The 21,138-nt window shown below is 49.6% G+C and overlaps 1 protein-coding gene across 4 annotated transcripts in view; it reads left to right on the forward strand.

Annotated features, from left to right (window-relative positions):
- Nucleotides 1-21,138, forward strand: part of ABCC8 (ATP binding cassette subfamily C member 8) — a 458,344-nt gene that overhangs the window by 170,982 nt on the left and 266,224 nt on the right. For all 4 annotated transcript variants that reach the window (XR_013220972.1, XR_013220971.1, XR_013220970.1 and 1 more), the window contains exons 8-9: nucleotides 870-1,025; nucleotides 6,345-6,479. Coding sequence is in view for 1 of the 4 variants with exons in the window: in XM_077281846.1 (XP_077137961.1) it covers nucleotides 870-1,025; nucleotides 6,345-6,479 (291 nt within the window). In the remaining 3 variants the exon portion in view is untranslated. The remainder of the gene's footprint in view (nucleotides 1-869; nucleotides 1,026-6,344; nucleotides 6,480-21,138) is intronic.

Here is a 21,138-nt window from a genome sequence, read left to right on the forward strand (position 1 = left end):
TGCAGTGTACGACTGATTGTTGTCCTGGGCCTCTTGGCTGCATCTCTGATCAGTCTTCTCCTTGTTTGAGATGAAAGTTTAGAGGGACGGCCGGGTCTTGGTAGATTTGCAGTGGTATGATGCTCCTTCCATTTCAATATGATCACTTGCACAGTGCTCCTTGGGATGTTTAAAGTTTTGGAAATCATTTTGTATCCAAATCCGGCTTTAAACTTCTCCACAACAGTATCACGGACCTGCCTGTTGTGTTCCTTGGTCTTCATGATGCTCTCGGTGCTTCACACAGAACCCTGAGACTATCACAGAGCAGGTGCATTTATACGGAGACTTGATTACACACAGGTGGATTATATTTATCATCATTAGGCATTTAGGACAACATTGGATCATTCAGAGATCCACAATGAACTTCTGGAGGGAGTCTGCTGCACTGAAAGTAAAGGGGACAAATAATATTGCACGCCCCACTGTTCAGTTTTTGAATTTCCACAAAAATTTAAAATAACCAACAAATTTCGTTCAACCTCACAATTGTGTTCCACTTGTTGATTCTTCACCAAAACGTTACATTTGGTATCTTTATATTTGAAGCATGATATGTGGGAAAAGGTTGAAAAGTTCCAGGGGGCCAAATACTTTCGCAAGGCACTGTAAATACCACTTCCCCAGAGATCAGCAGATAAATACCGTGACCCCTTGAGATCAGTGAATAAATGTCGCTTCCCCCGTAGATCGCTCCCATTTCTCACCCCCTTTGTGCCCCCCTCCTCCCTCTCTCCCCGCATACTTGACTACATCTGCTCCTTTCTGGCTTTGGGATGCTGGGAGTTGTGGTGAGTTAACCATTTCTACTGCTTGTCTTTCCGCAGACCAAGATCTACAATAAGATCATGCATTTGTCCACGTCCAACCTGTCCATGGGGGAGATGACATCCGGCCAAATCTGTAACCTCGTGGCCATCGACACCAATCAGCTCATGTGGTTCTTCTTCCTGTGCCCCAACCTCTGGGCTATGCCTGTGCAGGTGCAGCAGATGGGGGACCCCCTTATAGTTAAAGACCGCTTGTCTCGACCCAAGGATCAGGGCTCATGGGGCAGTAATTGCCCCGTGGCTCTGCTGTGTATTAGGGGGCGATTACAAGAGCCTGGGTGACTCCCCACAATCACCCCACACCCGAAACCTCCGAGAGCCTGGGTGACTCCCCACAATCACCCCACACCCAAAACCTCCGAGAGCCTGGGTGACTCCCCACAATCACACCACACCCGAAACCTCTGAGAGCCTGGGTGACTCCCCACAATCACCCCACGCCCAAAACCTCCGAGAGCCTGGGTGACTCCCCACAATCACCCCACACCCGAAACCTCCGAGAGCCTGGGTGACTCCCCACAATCACCCCACACCCAAAACCTCCGAGAGCCTGGGTGACTCCCCACAATCACACCACACCCGAAACCTCTGAGAGCCTGGGTGACTCCCCACAATCACCCCACGCCCAAAACCTCCGAGAGCCTGGGTGACTCCCCACAATCACCCCACACCCGAAACCTCCAAGACCCTGGGTGACACTCCACAATCATCCCTCACCCGAAACCTCTGAGAGTCTGGGTGACTCCCCACAATCACCCCACACCCGAAACCTCTGAGAGTCTGGGTGACTCCCCACAATCACCCCACACCCGAAACCTCTGAAAGCCTGGGTGACTCCCCACAATCACCCCACACCCGAAACCTCCGAGAGCCTGGGTGACTCCCCACAATCACCCCACACCCAAAACCTCCGAGAGCCTGGGTGACTCCCCACAATCACCCCACACCCGAAACCTCCGAGAGCCTGGGTGACTCCCCACAATCACCCCACACCCAAAACCTCCGAGAGCCTGGGTGACTCCCCACAATCACCCCACACCCAAAACCTCCGAGAGCCTGGGTGACTCCCCACAATCACACCACACCCGAAACCTCCGAGAGCCTGGGTGACTCCCCACAATCACCCCACGCCCGAAACCTCCGAGAGCCTGGGTGACTCCCCACAATCACCCCACACCCGAAACCTCCGAGAGCCTGGGTGACTCCCCACAATCACCCCACACCCGAATCCTCCGAGAGCCTGGGTGACTCCCCACAATCATCCCACACCCGAATCCTCCGAGACCCTGGGTGACTCCCCACAATCACCCCACACCCAAAACCTCCGAGAGCCTGGGTGACTCCCCACAATCACCCCACACCCAAAACCTCCAAGAGCCTGGGTGACTCCCCACAATCATCCCTCACCCGAAACCTCTGAGAGTCTGGGTGACTCCCCACAATCACCCCACGCCCGAAACCTCCGAGAGCCTGGGTGACTCCCCACAATCACCCCACGCCCGAAACCTCCGAGAGCCTGGGTGACTCCCCACAATCACCCCACGCCCGAAACCTCCGAGAGCCTGGGTGACTCCCCACAATCACCCCACACCCGAAACCCCCGAGAGCCTGGGTGACTCCCCACAATCACCCCACACCCGAAACCTCTGAGAGTCTGGGTGACTCCCCACAATCACCCCACACCCGAAACCTCTGAAAGCCTGGGTGACTCCCCACAATCACCCCACACCCAAAACCTCCGAGAGCCTGGGTGACTCCCCACAATCACCCCACACCCAAAACCTCCGAGAGCCTGGGTGACTCCCCACAATCATCCCTCACCCGAAACCTCTGAGAGTCTGGGTGACTCCCCACAATCACCCCACACCCGAAACCTCTGAGAGTCTGGGTGACTCCCCACAATCACCCCACACCCGAAACCTCTGAAAGCCTGGGTGACTCCCCACAATCACCCCACACCCAAAACCTCCGAGAGCCTGGGTGACTCCCCACAATCACCCCACACCCGAAACCTCTGAGAGCCTGGGTGACTCCCCACAATCACCCCACACCCAAAACCTCCGAGAGCCTGGGTGACTTCCCACAATCACCCCACACCCAAAACCTCCGAGAGCCTGGGTGACTCCCCACAATCATCCCTCACCCGAAACCTCTGAGAGTCTGGGTGACTCCCCACAATCACCCCACACCCGAAACCTCTGAGAGTCTGGGTGACTCCCCACAATCACCCCACACCCGAAACCTCTGAAAGCCTGGGTGACTCCCCACAATCACCCCACACCCGAAACCTCCGAGAGCCTGGGTGACTCCCCACAATCACCCCACACCCAAAACCTCTGAGAGCCTGGGTGACTCCCCACAATCACCCCACACCCAGAACCTCTGAGAGCCTGGGTGACTCCCCACAATCACCCCACACCCAAAACCTCCGAGAGCCTGGGTGACTCCCCACAATCACCCCACACCCGAAACCTCTGAGAGCCTGGGTGACTCCCCACAATCACCCCACACCCGAAACCTCTGAGAGCCTGGGTGACTCCCCACAATCACCCCACACCCAAAACCTCCGAGAGCCTGGGTGACTCCCCACAATCACCCCACACCCAAAACCTCTGAGAGCCTGGGTGACTCCCCACAATCACCCCACACCCGAAACCTCTGAAAGCCTGGGTGACTCCCCACAATCACCCCACACCCAAAACCTCCGAGAGCCTGGGTGACTCCCCACAATCACCCCACACCCGAAACCTCTGAGAGCCTGGGTGACTCCCCACAATCACCCCACACCCAAAACCTCCGAGAGCCTGGGTGACTCCCCACAATCACCCCACACCCAAAACCTCCGAGAGCCTGGGTGACTCCCCACAATCATCCCTCACCCGAAACCTCTGAGAGTCTGGGTGACTCCCCACAATCACCCCACACCCGAAACCTCTGAGAGTCTGGGTGACTCCCCACAATCACCCCACACCCGAAACCTCTGAAAGCCTGGGTGACTCCCCACAATCACCCCACACCCGAAACCTCCGAGAGCCTGGGTGACTCCCCACAATCACCCCACACCCAAAACCTCTGAGAGCCTGGGTGACTCCCCACAATCACCCCACACCCAGAACCTCTGAGAGCCTGGGTGACTCCCCACAATCACCCCACACCCGAAACCTCTGAGAGCCTGGGTGACTCCCCACAATCACCCCACACCCGAAACCTCCGAGAGCCTGGGTGACTCCCCAAAATCACCCCACACCCGAAACCTCCGAGACCCTGGGTGACTCCCCACAATCACCCCACACCCGAAACCTCTGAGAGTCTGGGTGACTCCCCACAATCATCCCTCACCCGAATCCTCCGAGACCCTGGGTGACTCCCCACAATCACCCCACACTCGAAACCTCTGAGAGCCTGGGTGACTCCCCACAATCACCCCACACCCGAAACCTCCGAGAGCCTGGGTGACTCCCCACAATCACCCCACACCCGAAACCTCCAAGAGCCTGGGTGACTCCCCACAATCACCCCACACCCGAAACCTCTGAGAGCCTGGGTGACTCCCCACAATCACCCCACACCCAAAACCTCCGAGAGCCTGGGTGACTCCCCACAATCACCCCACACCCGAAACCTCTGAGACCCTGGGTGACTCCCCACAATCACCCCTCACCCGAATCCTCCGAGACCCTGGGTGACTCCCCACAATCACCCCACACCCAAAACCTCCGAGAGCCTGGGTGACTCCCCACAATCACCCCACACCCGAAACCTCTGAGAGTCTGGGTGACTCCCCACAATCACCCCACACCCGAAACCTCTGAGAGCCTGGGTGACTCCCCACAATCACCCCACACCCGAAACCTCTGAGAGCCTGGGTGACTCCCCACAATCACCCCACACCCGAAACCTCCGAGAGCCTGGGTGACTCCCCACAATCACCCCACACTCGAAACCTCTGAGAGCCTGGGTGACTCCCCACAATCACCCCACGCCCGAAACCTCCAAGAGCCTGGGTGACTCCCCACAATCACCCCACACCCGAAACCTCTGAGAGCCTGGGTGACTCCCCACAATCACCCCACGCCCGAAACCTCCGAGAGCCTGGGTGACTCCCCACAATCACCCCACGCCCGAAACCTCCAAGAGCCTGGGTGACTCCCCACAATCACCCCACACCCGAAACCTCTGAGAGCCTGGGTGACTCCCCACAATCACCCCACGCCCGAAACCTCCGAGAGCCTGGGTGACTCCCCACAATCACCCCACGCCCGAAACCTCCGAGAGCCTGGGTGACTCCCCACAATCATCCCTCACCCAAAACCTCCGAGACCCTGGGTGACTCCCCACAATCACCCCACACCCAAAACCTCTGAGAGTCTGGGTGACTCCCCACAATCACCCCACACCCGAATCCTCCGAGACCCTAGGTGACTCCCCACAATCACCCCACACTCGAAACCTCTGAGAGCCTGGGTGACTCCCCACAATCACCCCACACCCGAAACCTCTGAGAGTCTGGGTGACTCCCCACAATCACCCCACACCCGAATCCTCCGAGACCCTAGGTGACTCCCCACAATCACCCCACACCCAAAACCTCTGAGAGCCTGGGTGACTCCCCACAATCACCCCACGCCCGAAACCTCCGAGAGTCTGGGTGACTCCCCACAATCACCCCACACCCGAATCCTCCGAGACCCTAGGTGACTCCCCACAATCACCCCACACTCGAAACCTCTGAGAGCCTGGGTGACTCCCCACAATCACCCCACACCCAAAACCTCCGAGAGCCTGGGTGACTCCCCACAATCACCCCACACCCGAAACCTCTGAGAGTCTGGGTGACTCCCCACAATCACCCCACACCCGAATCCTCCGAGACCCTGGGTGACTCCCCACAATCACCCCACACTCAAAACCTCCGAGACCCTGGGTGACTCCCCACAATCACCCCACACCCGAAACCTCTGAGAGCCTGGGTGACTCCCCACAATCACCCCACACCCGAAACCTCTGAGAGTCTGGGTGACTCCCCACAATCACCCCACACCCGAAACCTCCGAGAGCCTGGGTGACTCCCCACAATCATCCCACACCTGAATCCTCCGAGACCCTGGGTGACTCCCCACAATCATCCCACACCTGAATCCTCCGAGACCCTGGGTGACTCCCCACAATCATCCCACGCCCGAAACCTCTGAGAGCCTGGGTGACTCCCCACAATCATCCCACACCCGAATCCTCCGAGACCCTGGGTGACACTCCACAATCACCCCACACCCAAACTTCTGAGAGTCTGGGTGACACTCAGGATTATGAGGTTTGGGGGAGACTGTGGGAGAATTTTTGGGTGTTCGAGGATTTTGGGGTATAGACACAGTTGTGGGGTGTGGAGGGAATTGTGTGTGTGGAGGGGATTTTTGGGTGTGGGGGGATTGTGAGGTGCTGCTCTTGCTCTCAATGAGATTCTTATTTTTGCAGATTATTGTCGGGATCATCCTTCTCTATTACATCCTGGGGATTAGTGCCTTAATTGGAGCAGCCGTCATTATTGTATTAGCCCCTGTACAGTATTTTGTAGCCACAAAACTCTCCCAAGCACAGAGGAGCACGCTGGTATGTATACATGTGTGCAATATGTATTTGTATGTAATATGTGTGTAGTATGTGTGTGTGATATGTATATGTATGCAATACGTGTGTGTAATATGTATATATATATATGTGTATGTAATATATGTGTGTAATATGTATACGTGCAATATATAGATGCGTGTGTAATATGTATATGTATGTAATATGTGTGTGTAATATATATATATATGTGTATGTAATATATGTGTGTAATATGTATATGTGCAATATATAGATGCGTGTGTAATATGTATATGTATGCAATACGTGTGTGTAATATGTATACGTGCAATATATAGATGCGTGTGTAATATGTATATGTATGTAATATGTGTGTGTAATATATATATATATATGTGTGTATGTAATATATGTGTGTAATATGTATATGTGTGCAATATATAGATGCGTGTGTAATATGTATATGTATGCAATACGTGTGTGTAATATGTATACGTGCAATATATAGATGCGTGTGTAATATGTATATGTATGTAATATGTGTGTGTAATATATATATATGTATATGTATGCAATATGTGTGTGTAATATGTATACGTGCAATATATAGATGCGTGTGTAATATGTATATGTATGCAATATGTGTGTGTAATATGTATACGTGCAATATATAGATGTGTGTGTAATATGTGTATGTGTGTAATATGTGTGTGTAATATATGTATGTGCATGTAATATGTGTGTGTAATATGTATATATATATGTGTGTAATATATGTGTGTAATATGTATATGTGTGCAATATATAGATGTGTGTGTTTCTCAGGAACATGAGGTATTTGATTCTGTATTATCGCGCACACTGAGCTCTGCTACATCCAAGAGCAAATGGTGAAGAGTCAGAATAGGTGGCTTCACAGGAGCGCCAAGCTGGCAATGAGAGTTTTGTAGTGCAAGTAGCACGCTGCAGCTCCGGCCGGCCGGGTGCTTCAGAAGTGGATAAGACAGGATGAAGTAAAAATGGACCGGTCATATAGAGCGCAAGTGACACAGTTCAGCTGGTATTAAAAAGTCTTCATTTGATATTTCCACAACACGTTTCAACGGAATAGTTCCGTCTTCTTCAGGTGGCAGTTATACATAGAGTAGGGTAAGGGAGATATGAGTGAGGTCACCACAAGGGGAGTGTCTGGGTTTTGGGCTGGGAAATAACTTATTGAGAAGCAGTCTTGCAGGATCTTTGTCTGGGGTCTAGCTGCTATAGAGACGTGCTATGCATTTAGATGTGTGCATCCTCCTCAGCACACGGCCAGCCATGATGATGCAATGACATAACAACCTGTAAGTGTTCTTTTCAATTTTAATCCTTTTTTTAAATTTGTAATTGTATTGTATATATGACTAGTCTCCTTTATAATATCATTTTATACCTTTGTAAACACTGCCTACCTTTTTTGGAGTAAAATATAAAAGTACTAGCTTGTCTCTCCTTGCTCTATAACGAATTGTCGCTTCCTCTGAAGTAAATTACACTACTGATTTGGGTTGGCTCCAGACCCGTTAATACTTGGAGAATCGGAGCTGGTGGCAACAGAATTTGTCCTGTGCGTTTGGGAGTCTTTGTAGCGACGGCGGCATTGATAATTATTGTTTTTGCCTGAGTGAGAGTAGTTATATTGCCCTTGCTGTTGCGTGACCAATAGCCAGAACATAGCAGGCAGCCTTTCTGGCGACTATTTACCCTAGGTGCAGTACCCTGACTGACTTGAGGGATAGGGAGGGCGCCAGAGAGCTGCAAGTTCCAAACTGGAACTGGGAAGTGGGATATAGATAAATCCCCTTCAGAAAGAACCAGGGGCAACCAAACAACCCCGGTTCATGACAAATTGGTGTGAGGGGTGGTAATGATAAAGGCATCCTCCCCGTGAACCGTGACATATTGGTGGGATCCCTGACATATAAGGTGGTATTCGTGACAGTGTGTTATATGTATGTGTGTGTAATATGTATATGTATGTAATATGTGTGCAATATATAGATGTGTGTGATATGTATGTGTGTAATATGTGTGTGTGTGATATGTGTGTGTAATATGTATATGAATGTGTCACGATAATGTAAAAAATGCCATGGTCAGTGATTTTTCAGAAGGTGCCATGGTTCCAGACACATTCTGTGGGTTCTCTGAACCCCCTCTCCTCTCTGCCTCCCAGCACAGGCTGGAATTCTAAAGGCCCCGTCACACACAGCGACGCTGCAGCGATACAGACAACGATGCTGATCGCTGCAGCGTCGCTGTTTTGTCGCTGTGTGGTCGCTGGGGAGCTGTCACACAGACCGCTCTCTCCAGCGACCAACGATCAGGGGAACGACTTCGGCATCGTTGAAACTGTCTTCAACGATGCCGAAGTCCCCCTGCAGCACCCAGGTAACCAGGGTAAACATCACCATCTGATGTCCGTCAGGTCCCTTGCCGTCTGCTTCCTGCTCTGACTGAGCCGCCGTACACTGAGAGCAGAGCGCAGCGGTGACGTCACTGCTGTGCTGCGCTCTCGCTGTACGGCCGGATCTCAGTCAGAGCAGGAAGCAGACGCCGGGGGACCTGACAGACATCAGATGGTGAGTATGTAGTGTTTGGTTTTTTTTACATTTACGCTGGTAACCAGGGTAAACATCGGGTTACTAAGCGCGGCCCTGTGCTTAGTAACCCGATGTTTACCCTGGTTACCAGTGAAGACATCGCTGGATCGGTGTCACACACACCGATTCAGCGATGTCAGCGGGACCTCAACGACCAAAAAACGGTCCAGGCCATTCCGACACGACCAGCGATCTCACAGCAGGGGCCTGATCGCTGGTACGTGTCACACATAGCGAGATCGCTATGGAGGTCGCTGTTGCGTCACAAAACTTGTGACTCAGCAGCGATCTCGCTATGTGAGACGGGGCCTTAAGCCACTCTTCCTCCCTCCCCCCTGCTATACAGCTGTAATGTGAGACCAGCGTGCCAGCAACGTTCACTGAGGAGTTTTATGGCTTTAAACTGAAAGTACAAGTAGAAGCACATGAAAAAAAAAACAAGGTTCTTTTGTCCTTGCACATGAAAATATCATAGCACCGATCAATGATAGAAGTGGGACAAATACATTTTTGACTTGTGCCTCGGTAGAACTATCAGCCAGTGAGTTTTCTAGGTTCCAGAACCAGCACAATTGAGAAACAGATTACTACGTAACTGGGTCACCCAGCTACCCAATGTCTATACTTAATCGAATCCCTAGGTTACGCTGAGCATAACGACACGGGTGTCATCTTTCTATGAGGTTCATACGCCAAGATATGTGGGATGATGGTTTTTCATATACTCAAGAGAGAGGAGTGCATTCCATAGCTCTGCCCACCACATGAGGTCATCCAGGGTGGAGAGACCCTTAGTTTTGGGCAAAGGTATAAAACTCCGAGGCCCAAACAAGGGGGGTCTTTTGCCGGGGATTCAGCTACGACAGGCTGTGCAATCTGACCTGAAGATTTGGGGGAAGGTCCCCTACCCACCACCACACGGCGTACCATTGAATGATATGAACCAACCGTAAGTCGATTTTCTTCTGTTAATCCCTTTTTATTTGTAGTTGTTTGTACATACAATGCTTGTCTTCTTTTATAATATTATAAAAGATCTTTTTACCCTTTTGTAAACACTGCCTACCTTTTGGAGTAAAATATATAAAATTACTAGCTTCGTTTCTCCTTGATCTTTAGCGTACTTTCACGTCCTCTGAAGTGAATTACGCTACTAATTTGGGTTGGCTCCGGACCCGTTATTAATTAAGAAATCGGAGCTGGTGGCAGCGGATTTGTCCTGTGTGTTTGGGAGACCTGGTAACGACGGACGGCGTTGATAATTGTTCCCGCCCTAGTGGGATTAGTTATATCACCCTCGCTGCAGTGTGCCCATTAGCCAGTGCAAAGTAAGGCAGCCTTTCTGGCGACTAATTATCCTAGGTGCAGTACCCCGTCTGACCTGAGGGTAAGGGGGGCGCTAGAGAGCTGCAAGTTCCGAACCGGAACTTGGAAGTGGGATATAGATAAATCCCCTTCAGAAAAGAACTGGGGCAACCAAAAACCCTGGTTCATGGCATATTAGTGTGAGTGGTGGAGATGATGAAGAAATCCTTTCTGGGATCCGTGACATATTTATGGCAGAGAGGTGGAATAATAGAGCATTAGTGGTCAGGTTTGAGCAATCATTCCTCTCACTAAAATCTTGCACAGTTCTTGTGAGGACTCTGCACAAAAACTTTTTGGAGAACGAGCTCAGTGTTTACTAGTCCTGAGACGATAGAGTGTATAGCGATTACCCCCTACCCTTCTCTTCGTTTTTCTGTCCTATCTTTTATTTGGCAACCATGGCTATGCTGGGAGAAACCTTTTATAAGAAGCAGACCAAGGACACTCTTATTGCCTTGTGCATGTCGAAGCAGATTGACTCTGCGGGCAAAAACAAAGACCAACTGGTCGCGGATCTGGTGCAATGGGAAGCCGCTCAAAACCGCTCTCAGAGCCCAGTAGACGCAGAAGCCAGCACCAGCGCAGGTGGTGCTGCGGCCGAGGTCCAACCACTGAATGCTGGACCTACTTGCAACCAGGGTAGTAGCGTGGACCCCCGCCTGCAGCTGGCTCTGCAACAATGCTCAGCAGATGACACAGAGAGACGTCTGTAGCTGGTCCTGCAATTCCAAAAGGCGGAGAGAGCCGAGTGGGAGGCCCAAGCTCAGAGGGCCCATGAACTGCAGATGGCCCAACTTGGGGCAGTACCATCTACCACGCGGAACCGTGAGCCCAACTGCGCTCAGATGCCTAAACCCTGGCCAGAGCACTTTCCTGTGATGGAAAAGTACGGGGACTTGGACACTTTTCCTCGGGGCTTTGAGAAAGCCTGCCGACAGTACCGGCTACCGGATAACCAATGGGCCCGATACCTGACCCCAGGGCTAAAAGGCAAAGCTCTAGAGGCGTCTGCATCTTTCCCGCCAGTCCAAGATGAAGACTATTAGGCCATTAAGCAAGCCCTGATAAAGAATTACCAGCTAACACCTGAGGTTTACCATAGAAAGTTCCAGAACCTCCAACGTGGCCCACACGACAGTTATAGCGATGTGGTGCATGGACTCAGGACCCACTTTAACCAGTGGATCCAAGGACTGTCAGTGACCACCTTTGAGCAGCTGTGACACCTGATGATCAAAGACCAGTTTCTACACCTGTGCACAGCTGAGGTGCGACAGTTCGTGATGGACCGAGAGCCCAAAGACGCGGATAAAGCAGCGCAGATTGCCGACGCCTATGAGGCCAACCGTAAATCGGAAGTGCGGAAGCCAGTCACCTTCACCGCCAGCTGGAGAGAGAGTAAGCCTGCAAGCAACGCCAGTACCCTTGTCAGTCAACTCACCAGAGGCCCTGTCCCCATTGCCAACAGCACCAGGCCTACTACCGACCTTCGCCAGTGTTTTTCCTGAAAACGGACTGGTCATATCAACGCCAACTATCCAGAGAAACATAAGAATCCCCCAGCCAAGGCCCCTGGGCCTAATGCAGCAGTTCTTTTGGTGGGTGGGGCGTTAGGGAGGGTCTATGAAACAGCACGTCACCGTGGGGGGCCATGTCGCTACAGGCCTCAAGGACACCGAGGCTGAACGAACCCTCATCCGACCCGAACTGGCGGCCCCTGAAGAGATTATTTCGGGGAAAGCCCTCACTGTCATCTGGATTGGGGGCATCAACTGTCCCCTGCCAATGGCCCGGTGTATATAGATTGGGGTTGCGGGGTCGAGGCGAAGGAAGTGGGGCTGTCCGATAACTTGCCCACCGATGTTTTATTGGGGACTGATTTGGGGAGGATGGTTGCATACTATGTCCCTGACTCCCCTCCCCAAGCAAATGCTGATGATAGCGATGGGAAATTACATCTGTTACCTGACAATGCTTTACCGATTAATGATGTACCTGACAACCATTTTTCTGAAAATGCCGAGGGTAATACTGATGATGCTGATGATGAAAATGTGCATGTTTTACCTGCTAACCATTTATTTCCTAAGAATGATGTGTCTACAGGTGCAGGAGTGCTCAGCCACGTCATTCTGCGGGGTGGGATGGCTGAGGAACCCCTAACAGGAGCAAGCGATGGTGCTGAGGGAAATGGGGAGATACAAGGGAACCGTGAGGAAGGTGATGCCGTGCAACTGACCAGTGCCACAGAGGAAGGTAACTGCCCCATAAGTAGCACTGCTCCTGAAGTAATGGAGGTGGATGGGGAGGTAGTACCCATAGCAGCGCCGGCTGATGGGCCTGTGGAAAGACAGCCTACGTAGCTGCTGTCAACTGCAGATTGCCCGGAATGCAGATAACGTTCTCCCTTCTGGACCCTCCTCAGTCACAGGGGTGACTGAACTAGAGATGGACCCAGATCAGGTCCCAGAAGTTTCCCGTGGGGAAGGGACCCTGAAGTCGCTTCTGGCTGCCTCCAGCCAGGAGTTCCAGGCTGCTATGCACTCAGATGCGAGCCAGGAGAACTTGAGACACCTCACCGAGATGCCCACCTCCGTGACTGATAAGGAGAGGGGGTTCTGGGAGCGAGGGAGGTTGTACCGGGAGACAGTACCTGGAAAATCTCAAAAGGAGTGGTTGAGGGAAAGACAGCTGGTCGTCCCGCACCAATTCAGGGGTGAGTTGTTGCGGATTGCCCCTGAGAACCCACTCGCTGGACACTTGGGGAACAACAAAATTAAGGCCCGGCTGTCTCAACACTTCTATTGACCCAAGATGGGGACAGATTTGACTAACTACTGCCACTCCTGTAACACCTACCAAATTGTGGGGAAGGCGGGGCCCGCTCTTAAGGCTCCCCTGATCCCTTTGCCAGTGATAGAGGACCCTTTCCAGAGGATCGCGGTGGACATTGTGGGCCCGCTGGCCTTCCCCAGCAGGTCTGGAAAGCAATACGTCCTCACTGTGGTAGACTACGCTACCCGGTACCCAGAGGCAGTAGCTCTGTCCGCAACTAGGGCAGATAAGGTGGCAGATGCACTGTTGGCCATCTTTTTCACGGGTAGGATTTCCCAGGGAGATGCTTTTCAAGGGACCCAATTCATGTCTCACCTAATGGAGGCTTTCTGTAAGAGATTGCAGGTGAAGCGTCTGGTATCGAGTGCGTATCACCCACAGACTAATGGCTTGTGTGAGCGCTTCAGCGGTACTGTCAAACAGTACACATGCTGGTTGAGACCCAAGGACGCTACTGGGAGCGTTATCTCCCACACATGCTTTTCGCTTACTGAGATATTCTGCAGGCCTCGACGGGGTTCTCCCCTTTCGAGCTCCTGTATGGCAGGTGAGTCCAGAGACCCCTTGGGTTGGTAAGGGGATCCTGGGAAGAGGAGCCAAACTCTTCTGAAGTGTCCATAGTGGAGTATGTCATTCGCTTCCGTGACAAAACGCAGATCTTTACACAGTTGGTGCATGACAACCTGTTGCAGGCTCAGGCTGATCAGACGCACTGGTACTACCAGAACGCCCGGGAGCGGACCTACCAGGTGGGTTAAAAGGTGTGGGTTCTGGTCACCGTATCCCCGTAAGGATAAGCTTCAGGCAATCTGGGAAGGCACGTACGTCATCCACCAACAGCTCAACCCAGTCACCTACGTGGTCACGCTTGACCACGCTCAGAGTAGGCGAAAGGCCTTTCACGTCAATATGATGATGGCTCATCACGAACGTGAAGCCTACGTCCTACCGGTCTGCAGCCTGCTCGAAGATGGGGAGGAAGACCCCCTCCTGGACATGCTGGCCAAGCCAAGGCCGGTGGGTCTATCGAGGACGTGGAGGTAAGCGCCTTGTTAACCGAACCCCAGCGGTCGCAGCTGCAAACCATGCTGGAACCCTTCTGGGCCATGTTCTCCAACCGACCTGGAAGGACTGAGTTAGCGGTCCTCGAGGTGGACACCTGGAATCATGCCCCACTACGACGAACACCCTATCAGATCTCCGACGAGGTGCAGCAAGTTATGCGCCAGGAGATCGATGAGATGTTACAGCTGGGGGTGATTCAACAGTCAAAGAGCATGTGGGCCTCACCTGTAGTTCTCGTGCCAAAGAAGGATCGTACCACCCAGTTCTGCGTTGACTACAGGGGGCTCAACGCCATCACAGCCTTTGACACGCACCCCATGCCGCACATCGAGGAGCTGCTTGAGCGGTTAGCTGGCGCAAAATACCTGTCCATAATGGATCTGAGTCGGGGATTGTCAGAAATCCCACCGTGCTGCCACCAATATGTCATGGTTCACGGGGAGGATACCTTTATGATCCCCACCACTCACACCAATTTGTAATGAACCAGGGTTGTTTGGTTGCCCCTGGTTCTTTCTGAAGGAGATTTATCTACATCCCACTTCCCAGTTTCGGTTTGAAACTTGCAGCTCTCTGGCGCCCCCTTACCCTCAGGTCAGTCTAGGTACTGCACCTAGAGTAATTAGTTGCCAGAAAAGCTGCCTGCTATGTATCATGGTCATAATCATGGTCATGATTAAGGGAGCTTAGTCTCCAGAAACGCATTGAGATTCTTACCCATATGGCTTGTGCTGAAGTCTGTATCCTCTATGCTTAAAAGTTTGTGAATAAAGTAAAGTCTTTTTTACGGATTCGGTGAAGCTGGACATTCTTTTCTTTTTTTGGATTCTATACGCCTGGACACAGCGGGTCCGTGCTCCTGAAGATTGGTTTATGCATCACGGGTGAGCTGGTTTATATTCCTTCTTGCTAGAGTATTCTGCCTTGCATCCAGCTCCTGACCTCTGATTACTCCCTGGCTATATACCTGCTCCTATGAACCTGTGTGGTGATCCTGCTACTCTGCTCTGAGTTCCTGCTGCATACACCAGTTTCCAGTAATCCTCCTTCATCTGCTGCGTGTGTTTACTTCCATCTGCATTTGCTGGACATGTAAGCTGTTTCTGCTCTGCAAAAACCAGAGACTATTAACCAGGCCTCCCTGGTTGAGCTAAGATATGATTTGAACTGCCTTATAAGCTTATCTATCTGTGTTTGGACTAAGAAAAGGATTTATTCATGTCAAGTATCCTCAAGAATAACTGTGCTTCATAGACTTTCTGCTTGATTGCATTTTCCTCTGAAGTTTCCTATAGACTGCTAAGCTACGTTTAATATTTACTCCAAGTGTTATGGACTTGAGCTTCTCTCTACACCTGTTTGAATCACCGTGTGATAATATAGACTTTACCACTTATAAAACTGTGTCCTATAGTTGTCTTGTTCCATGCAAAGAGTCTCCTGAGTTATCGCCTATAATTATTACACTTACATTTCATTATGACATCTTAATTCATGGCCGACCGTGTACTGTGGGGGGAAGAACGAGCATATATCCAAATGCATCACCCCTGTATAGCAGCTAGACCCCAGACAAAGACAGGTGAAGACTCCTGCTTCACTACTTATTTCCTAGTCTAAAACCAAAGCCCTCCCCCTGGGGTGAATTCATTTAGAGGCTGAAACCTCCCCTTTACTTAGAGGTATGGCACCCATTTTTATGCCTCTCTCGCTGTATGAATCTCGTATATGAAAGCCACCAGGATTAAGAGGTGCACCACGTTGGTGCGATTCTTTTAAGTGTAAACACGGCGTACTTCTATGACCCGCATACGGAGAAACCCGCACTTTGCACTCGTTGGGTTTAGGTTCTAGCGATTTCAGGGAGTTATAGATCCCTTGATGGACTTCCGGAATATATCATTCTTATATCTCTAACCCTGATCGGTGCCAATATATATAACCTTAAAAGCACAATAGAAGCCCATGCTTCCTATATCAGTTTTAACCAGTACCCCGGTGGGAGGGGGAATGAGGGATTTTCACAGAGTCTGACCGCACAGTGTAAAGCCATATAAATTCTTGGAGGGAGGGGGAAAATGAGGGGTTTTGAATTAAACACTCAGGCAGACTGGGAAGACGGGGGTCGGAAAGGCCCACATCGTGTGTCTGAAAAGCCATGAAACTGTTAGGTAGATACTCAAACATGTCATATTCACATTATCGTGACAGGGATACTGGCAGATTCCCCTGAGCCCCGAGGCGCAGAAGTCCGCCTTTATCACACTGTTTGGACTGTACGAGTCCACAGTCATGCCATTTGGCATGAAGAATGCCCCTGCCGCTTTCCAGCGGATGGTCAACTACCTGCTTCAGGGACTGGAGAAGTACACGCTGGCATACTTGGATGACATTGCCGTCTTCAATTCCTCCTGGGATGAACACCTGCAGCATCTCCAGGAGGTGCTCAGGTGAATTCACCAAGCAGGACTGACCATCAAGCTGGGAATGTGCCAGATGGGCATGAGAGAGGTCCACTACCTGGGGAACCGGTTAGGCGGGAACTCCATGAGGCCAGAGCCCGGGAAAGTGGACACAATCGTGTCCTGGCCCACCCCCAGGACCAAGAAACAAGTGATGTTCTTCCTGGGCACTGCAGGGTATTTTAGATGTTTCGTACAAAACTATAGTAGCCTGGCAAAACCCTTGACGGACTTCACCAGGAATAAGCTACCCCAAACAGTCCACTGGACAGACAGCTGTAAGGGGGCCTTCCAGGCATTGAAAACAGCCCTGTGCTGTGCTCAGCCAGGTCGACTCTGGGAACCAAGGGCACCCCGTGTTGTTCCTGAGCCGAAAGCTTCTGCCGAGGGAAGTCACCTATTTCACCATTGAGAAGGAGTGCCTGGCCATGGTCTGGGCCCTGCAACGATTGCAGCCCTACCTGTACAGTTGCACCTTCACTGTGGTGACCAACCACAACACTCTGTTCTGGCTACAAGTCATGTGTGGAACCAACGGAAGGTTGCTACGCGGGAGCCTTGCCCTCCAGCAGTTCGACTTTACCGTGTAACAAAAAGGGCAGCGAGCATGGCAATGCATATGGGTTGTCCCGCTAGGGCGAACCTGCTGAGGTGCGCATGGAGGAGTACTGAGAGTTTCTGTCTCTGTAGCACCATCCAAAAGGGGGAGGTGTCACGATAATGTAAAAAATGCCATGGTCTGAGTGATTTTTCAGAAGGTGCCATGGTTCCAGACACATTCTGTGGGTTCTCTGACCCCCCTCTCCTCTCTGACTGCCAGCACAGGCTGAAATTCTAAGCCACTCTACCTCCCCCCCCCCCCTGCTATACAGCTGTAATGTGAGACCAGCATGCCAACAACGTTCACTGAGGAGTTTTATGGCTCTAAACTGAAAGTACAAGTGGAAACACATGGAAAAAAAACAAGGTTCCTTTGTCATTGCAAATATGCATATCATGGCACCGATTAATGATAGAAGTGGGACAAATACATTTTTGACTTGTGCCTCGGTAGAACTATCAGCCAGTGAGTTTTCTAGGTTCCAGAACAGCACAATTGAGAGACAGATTACTACGTAACTCGGTCACCCATATACCCTATGTCTATACTTAAACGAATCCCTGTGTCGCGCTGAGCATAACGACACAGGTGTCGTCTTTCTACGAGGTTCATACGCCAAGATATGTGGGATGATGTTTTTTCATATACTCAAGAAAGAGGAGTGCATTCTATAGCTCTGCCCACCCCATGAGGTCATCCAGGGTGGAGAGACCCTTAGTTTTGGGCAAAGGTATAAAACTCAGAGGCCCAGACAAGGGGCTGCCTTTTGCCGGGGATTCAGCGACGACAGGCTGTGCAATCTGACCTGAAGATTTTGGGGAAAGTCCCCTCCCCCCAGCCACCACACGGCGTACCATTAAACGATATGAAAGAAGCGTAAGTGGATTTTCTTCTGTTAATCCCTTTTTATTTGTAATTGTACGTAAGATACTTGTCTTCTTTTATAATATCTTTTTACCCTTTTGTAAACACTGCCTACCTTTTGGAGTAAAATATATAAAATTACTAGCTTCCTTTCTTCTTGCTCTATAACGTACTGTCACGTCCTCTGATGTGAATTATGCTACTAATTTGGGTTGGCTCTGGAATTAATTAAGAAATTGGAGCTGGTGGCAGCAGAGTTGTCCTGTGTGTTTGGGAGACCTGGTAGTGATGGACGGCAGTGTTGATAATTATTGTTCCCACCCGAGTGGGAGTAGTTATATCGCACTCGCTACAGTGTGCCCATTAGCCAGTACAAAGTAAGGCAGCCTTTCTGGTGACTAATTATCCTAGGTGCAGTACCCTGTCTGACCTGAGGTTAAGGGGGCACCAGAGAGCTGCAAGTTCCAAACCGAAACTGGGAAGTGGGATATACGGTAAATCAATCCCCTTCAGAAAAGAACTGGGACGACCAAACGACTAATATTCATGGCATATTAGTGTGAGTGGTGGGGATGATAAAGATATCCTCCCTGGGATCTGTGACAGTATGTAATATGTGTGTGTAATATGTATATGTGTGCAATATAAAGGTGTGTTTAATATGTACATGTGTGTTTGTATTATGTATATGTGTGCAATATATAGATGTGTGTAATATGTGTGTGTAATATGTATATGTCTGTAACATGTATATGTATGTAATGTGCATGTGTAATGTGTGTACCGTGTAGATGTATGCAATATGCATGTGTAATATTTGTGTGTAATAGTGTAATATTTATGTGTATGTGTGCAATATGTGTGTTAAATATGTATATATATATGTGTACTATGAAGATGTGTGTAATATGTAGATGTGTGTATGTAATATGTATATATGTGTAACATGTGTGTGAAATATATGTATGTGTGGGTAACATGTATATGTATGTAATGTGCATGTGTAATATCTGTGTAATATGTATATTTGTGTAACATGTATATGTATGTAATATGCATGTGTAATATTTGTGTGTAATATTTATGTGTATGTGTGCAATATGTGTGTTAAATATGTATATATATATATGTGTAATATGTAGATGTGTGTAGGTAATATGTGTATATGTGTAACATGTGTGTGAAATATGTATATGTGTGTGTAACGTGTGTGTAACATGTATATGTATGTAATGTTCATGTGTAATGTGTTTACTATGTATCTGTGTACTATGTATCTGTGTAATATGTAGATGTGTGTAACATATATGTGTGTGTAATATGTATATGTGTGTGTAATATGTGTGTGTTATATGTATGTGTGTGTGTGTGTAATACACGTGCTTCTCACAAAATTAGAATTTTTTTACAATTTATTTCAGTTCTTCAATACAAAAAGTGAATCTCCTATATTCTATAGAGTCATTACAGCCAGAGTGATCTATTTCATGTGTTTATTTCTGTTAATGTTGATGTCGCTCCCACAGTGTATCCCGATGTGACTGTTCGTGGGACACTCAGTAATGGACTACGGTGGACAGGGAGTATTATATGTTGGTTTATTATTTTATTTTTGTTGTAGGAGATGAGGGTGTCGGTGATGAGGCCTTCAGTTAATTAAGATTCAATAAAGGAGTCTGTGTGATTATTTCAAATAAAGGACTTATTTCTGGCTGTGTCTTTACCATGTAACTATCGGATTAGTAATGGATAGGTGTCTTATAGATGCCTCCATTACTCCATCACTAACCTGTGGGCTTGATGTCACCTGACAATACAAAGGTGACATCAACCCCACAAATATGAACCCCACTTGCCACCGCTACAGGGTAAGTGGGAAGAGCGAGGCTAAGGGCCAGAATTAGCGCATCTATAAGATGCGCCATTTCTGGGACCGCTGAGAGCTGATGTTTTTAGCCTGCGGAGTGCCAATGTCCATGGCCCCTTCTCAGGCTATTAATATAATCCACAGCTGTCTGCCTAGCCTTTTCTGGTTTGATTTTATAGGGGGACCCCATGTCAATTTCTTTCTGGGGTTCACCTGTAAACTGGCCAGTAACTTCTAAGCAAACATCTGTGAGCTGATATTAGTAGCTTGGGAACCTTTATGGATATTGGCTCCTTCCCAGAATACAACAGCCCACAGAATTTTTTTAAAAAACATTTTTTGAAAAATAAACAGATACTCCATTTCACGCAGATTTCTGACAGTTGCTTTTTTGTTACATCATATGTAGGTTGATTATGTTAATGCTCCTACATGGGCTGGTGTGTGTGTGTGTGTGTGTGTGTGTGTGTGTGTGTGTGTGTGTCTTTATTTAATGTTAATGAGGGTATCTGGCTGAAGAGGTTAAACAAGGAACTGACGTCACAATTCTTTTTTTTTTTTTAATAATATATCTTTATTTAGCTCTATGGATTAACATAAAACGCATGAAAATCTGTATAAAAAAGCGCAGATTTTCAACTGCGTTTTCTGCCAAGAGAGGCAGAAACCGCGCAGAATCTCACACAAGCAAATCGGCAACGTGCGCACATAGCCTTACGTTTCCGTGAAATATATAATGTTTTCATACCTTGTCCCAGGCATTGCACTGTGTGACGCTTTCCGTCAGCGGAGATCCTTTCCGTTCTCATACTGCTGGACACCTGCGGCTGCTTAATAATGTGGAAAGTCCTTAAGGAGTTTTGCTGAAATTGTTCACCTGGCATCTCATTGTCTCAGGTGTATGAGATTGATGTCAGTGATTCAAAGACTGAAGACACAAGACGTTCATTACATTATGGGAAAAGACGACACCTTTCTG

Source organism: Ranitomeya variabilis, chromosome 2 (genome assembly GCF_051348905.1).
Source record: "Ranitomeya variabilis isolate aRanVar5 chromosome 2, aRanVar5.hap1, whole genome shotgun sequence".
Taxonomy (NCBI): Eukaryota; Metazoa; Chordata; class Amphibia; order Anura; family Dendrobatidae; genus Ranitomeya; species Ranitomeya variabilis.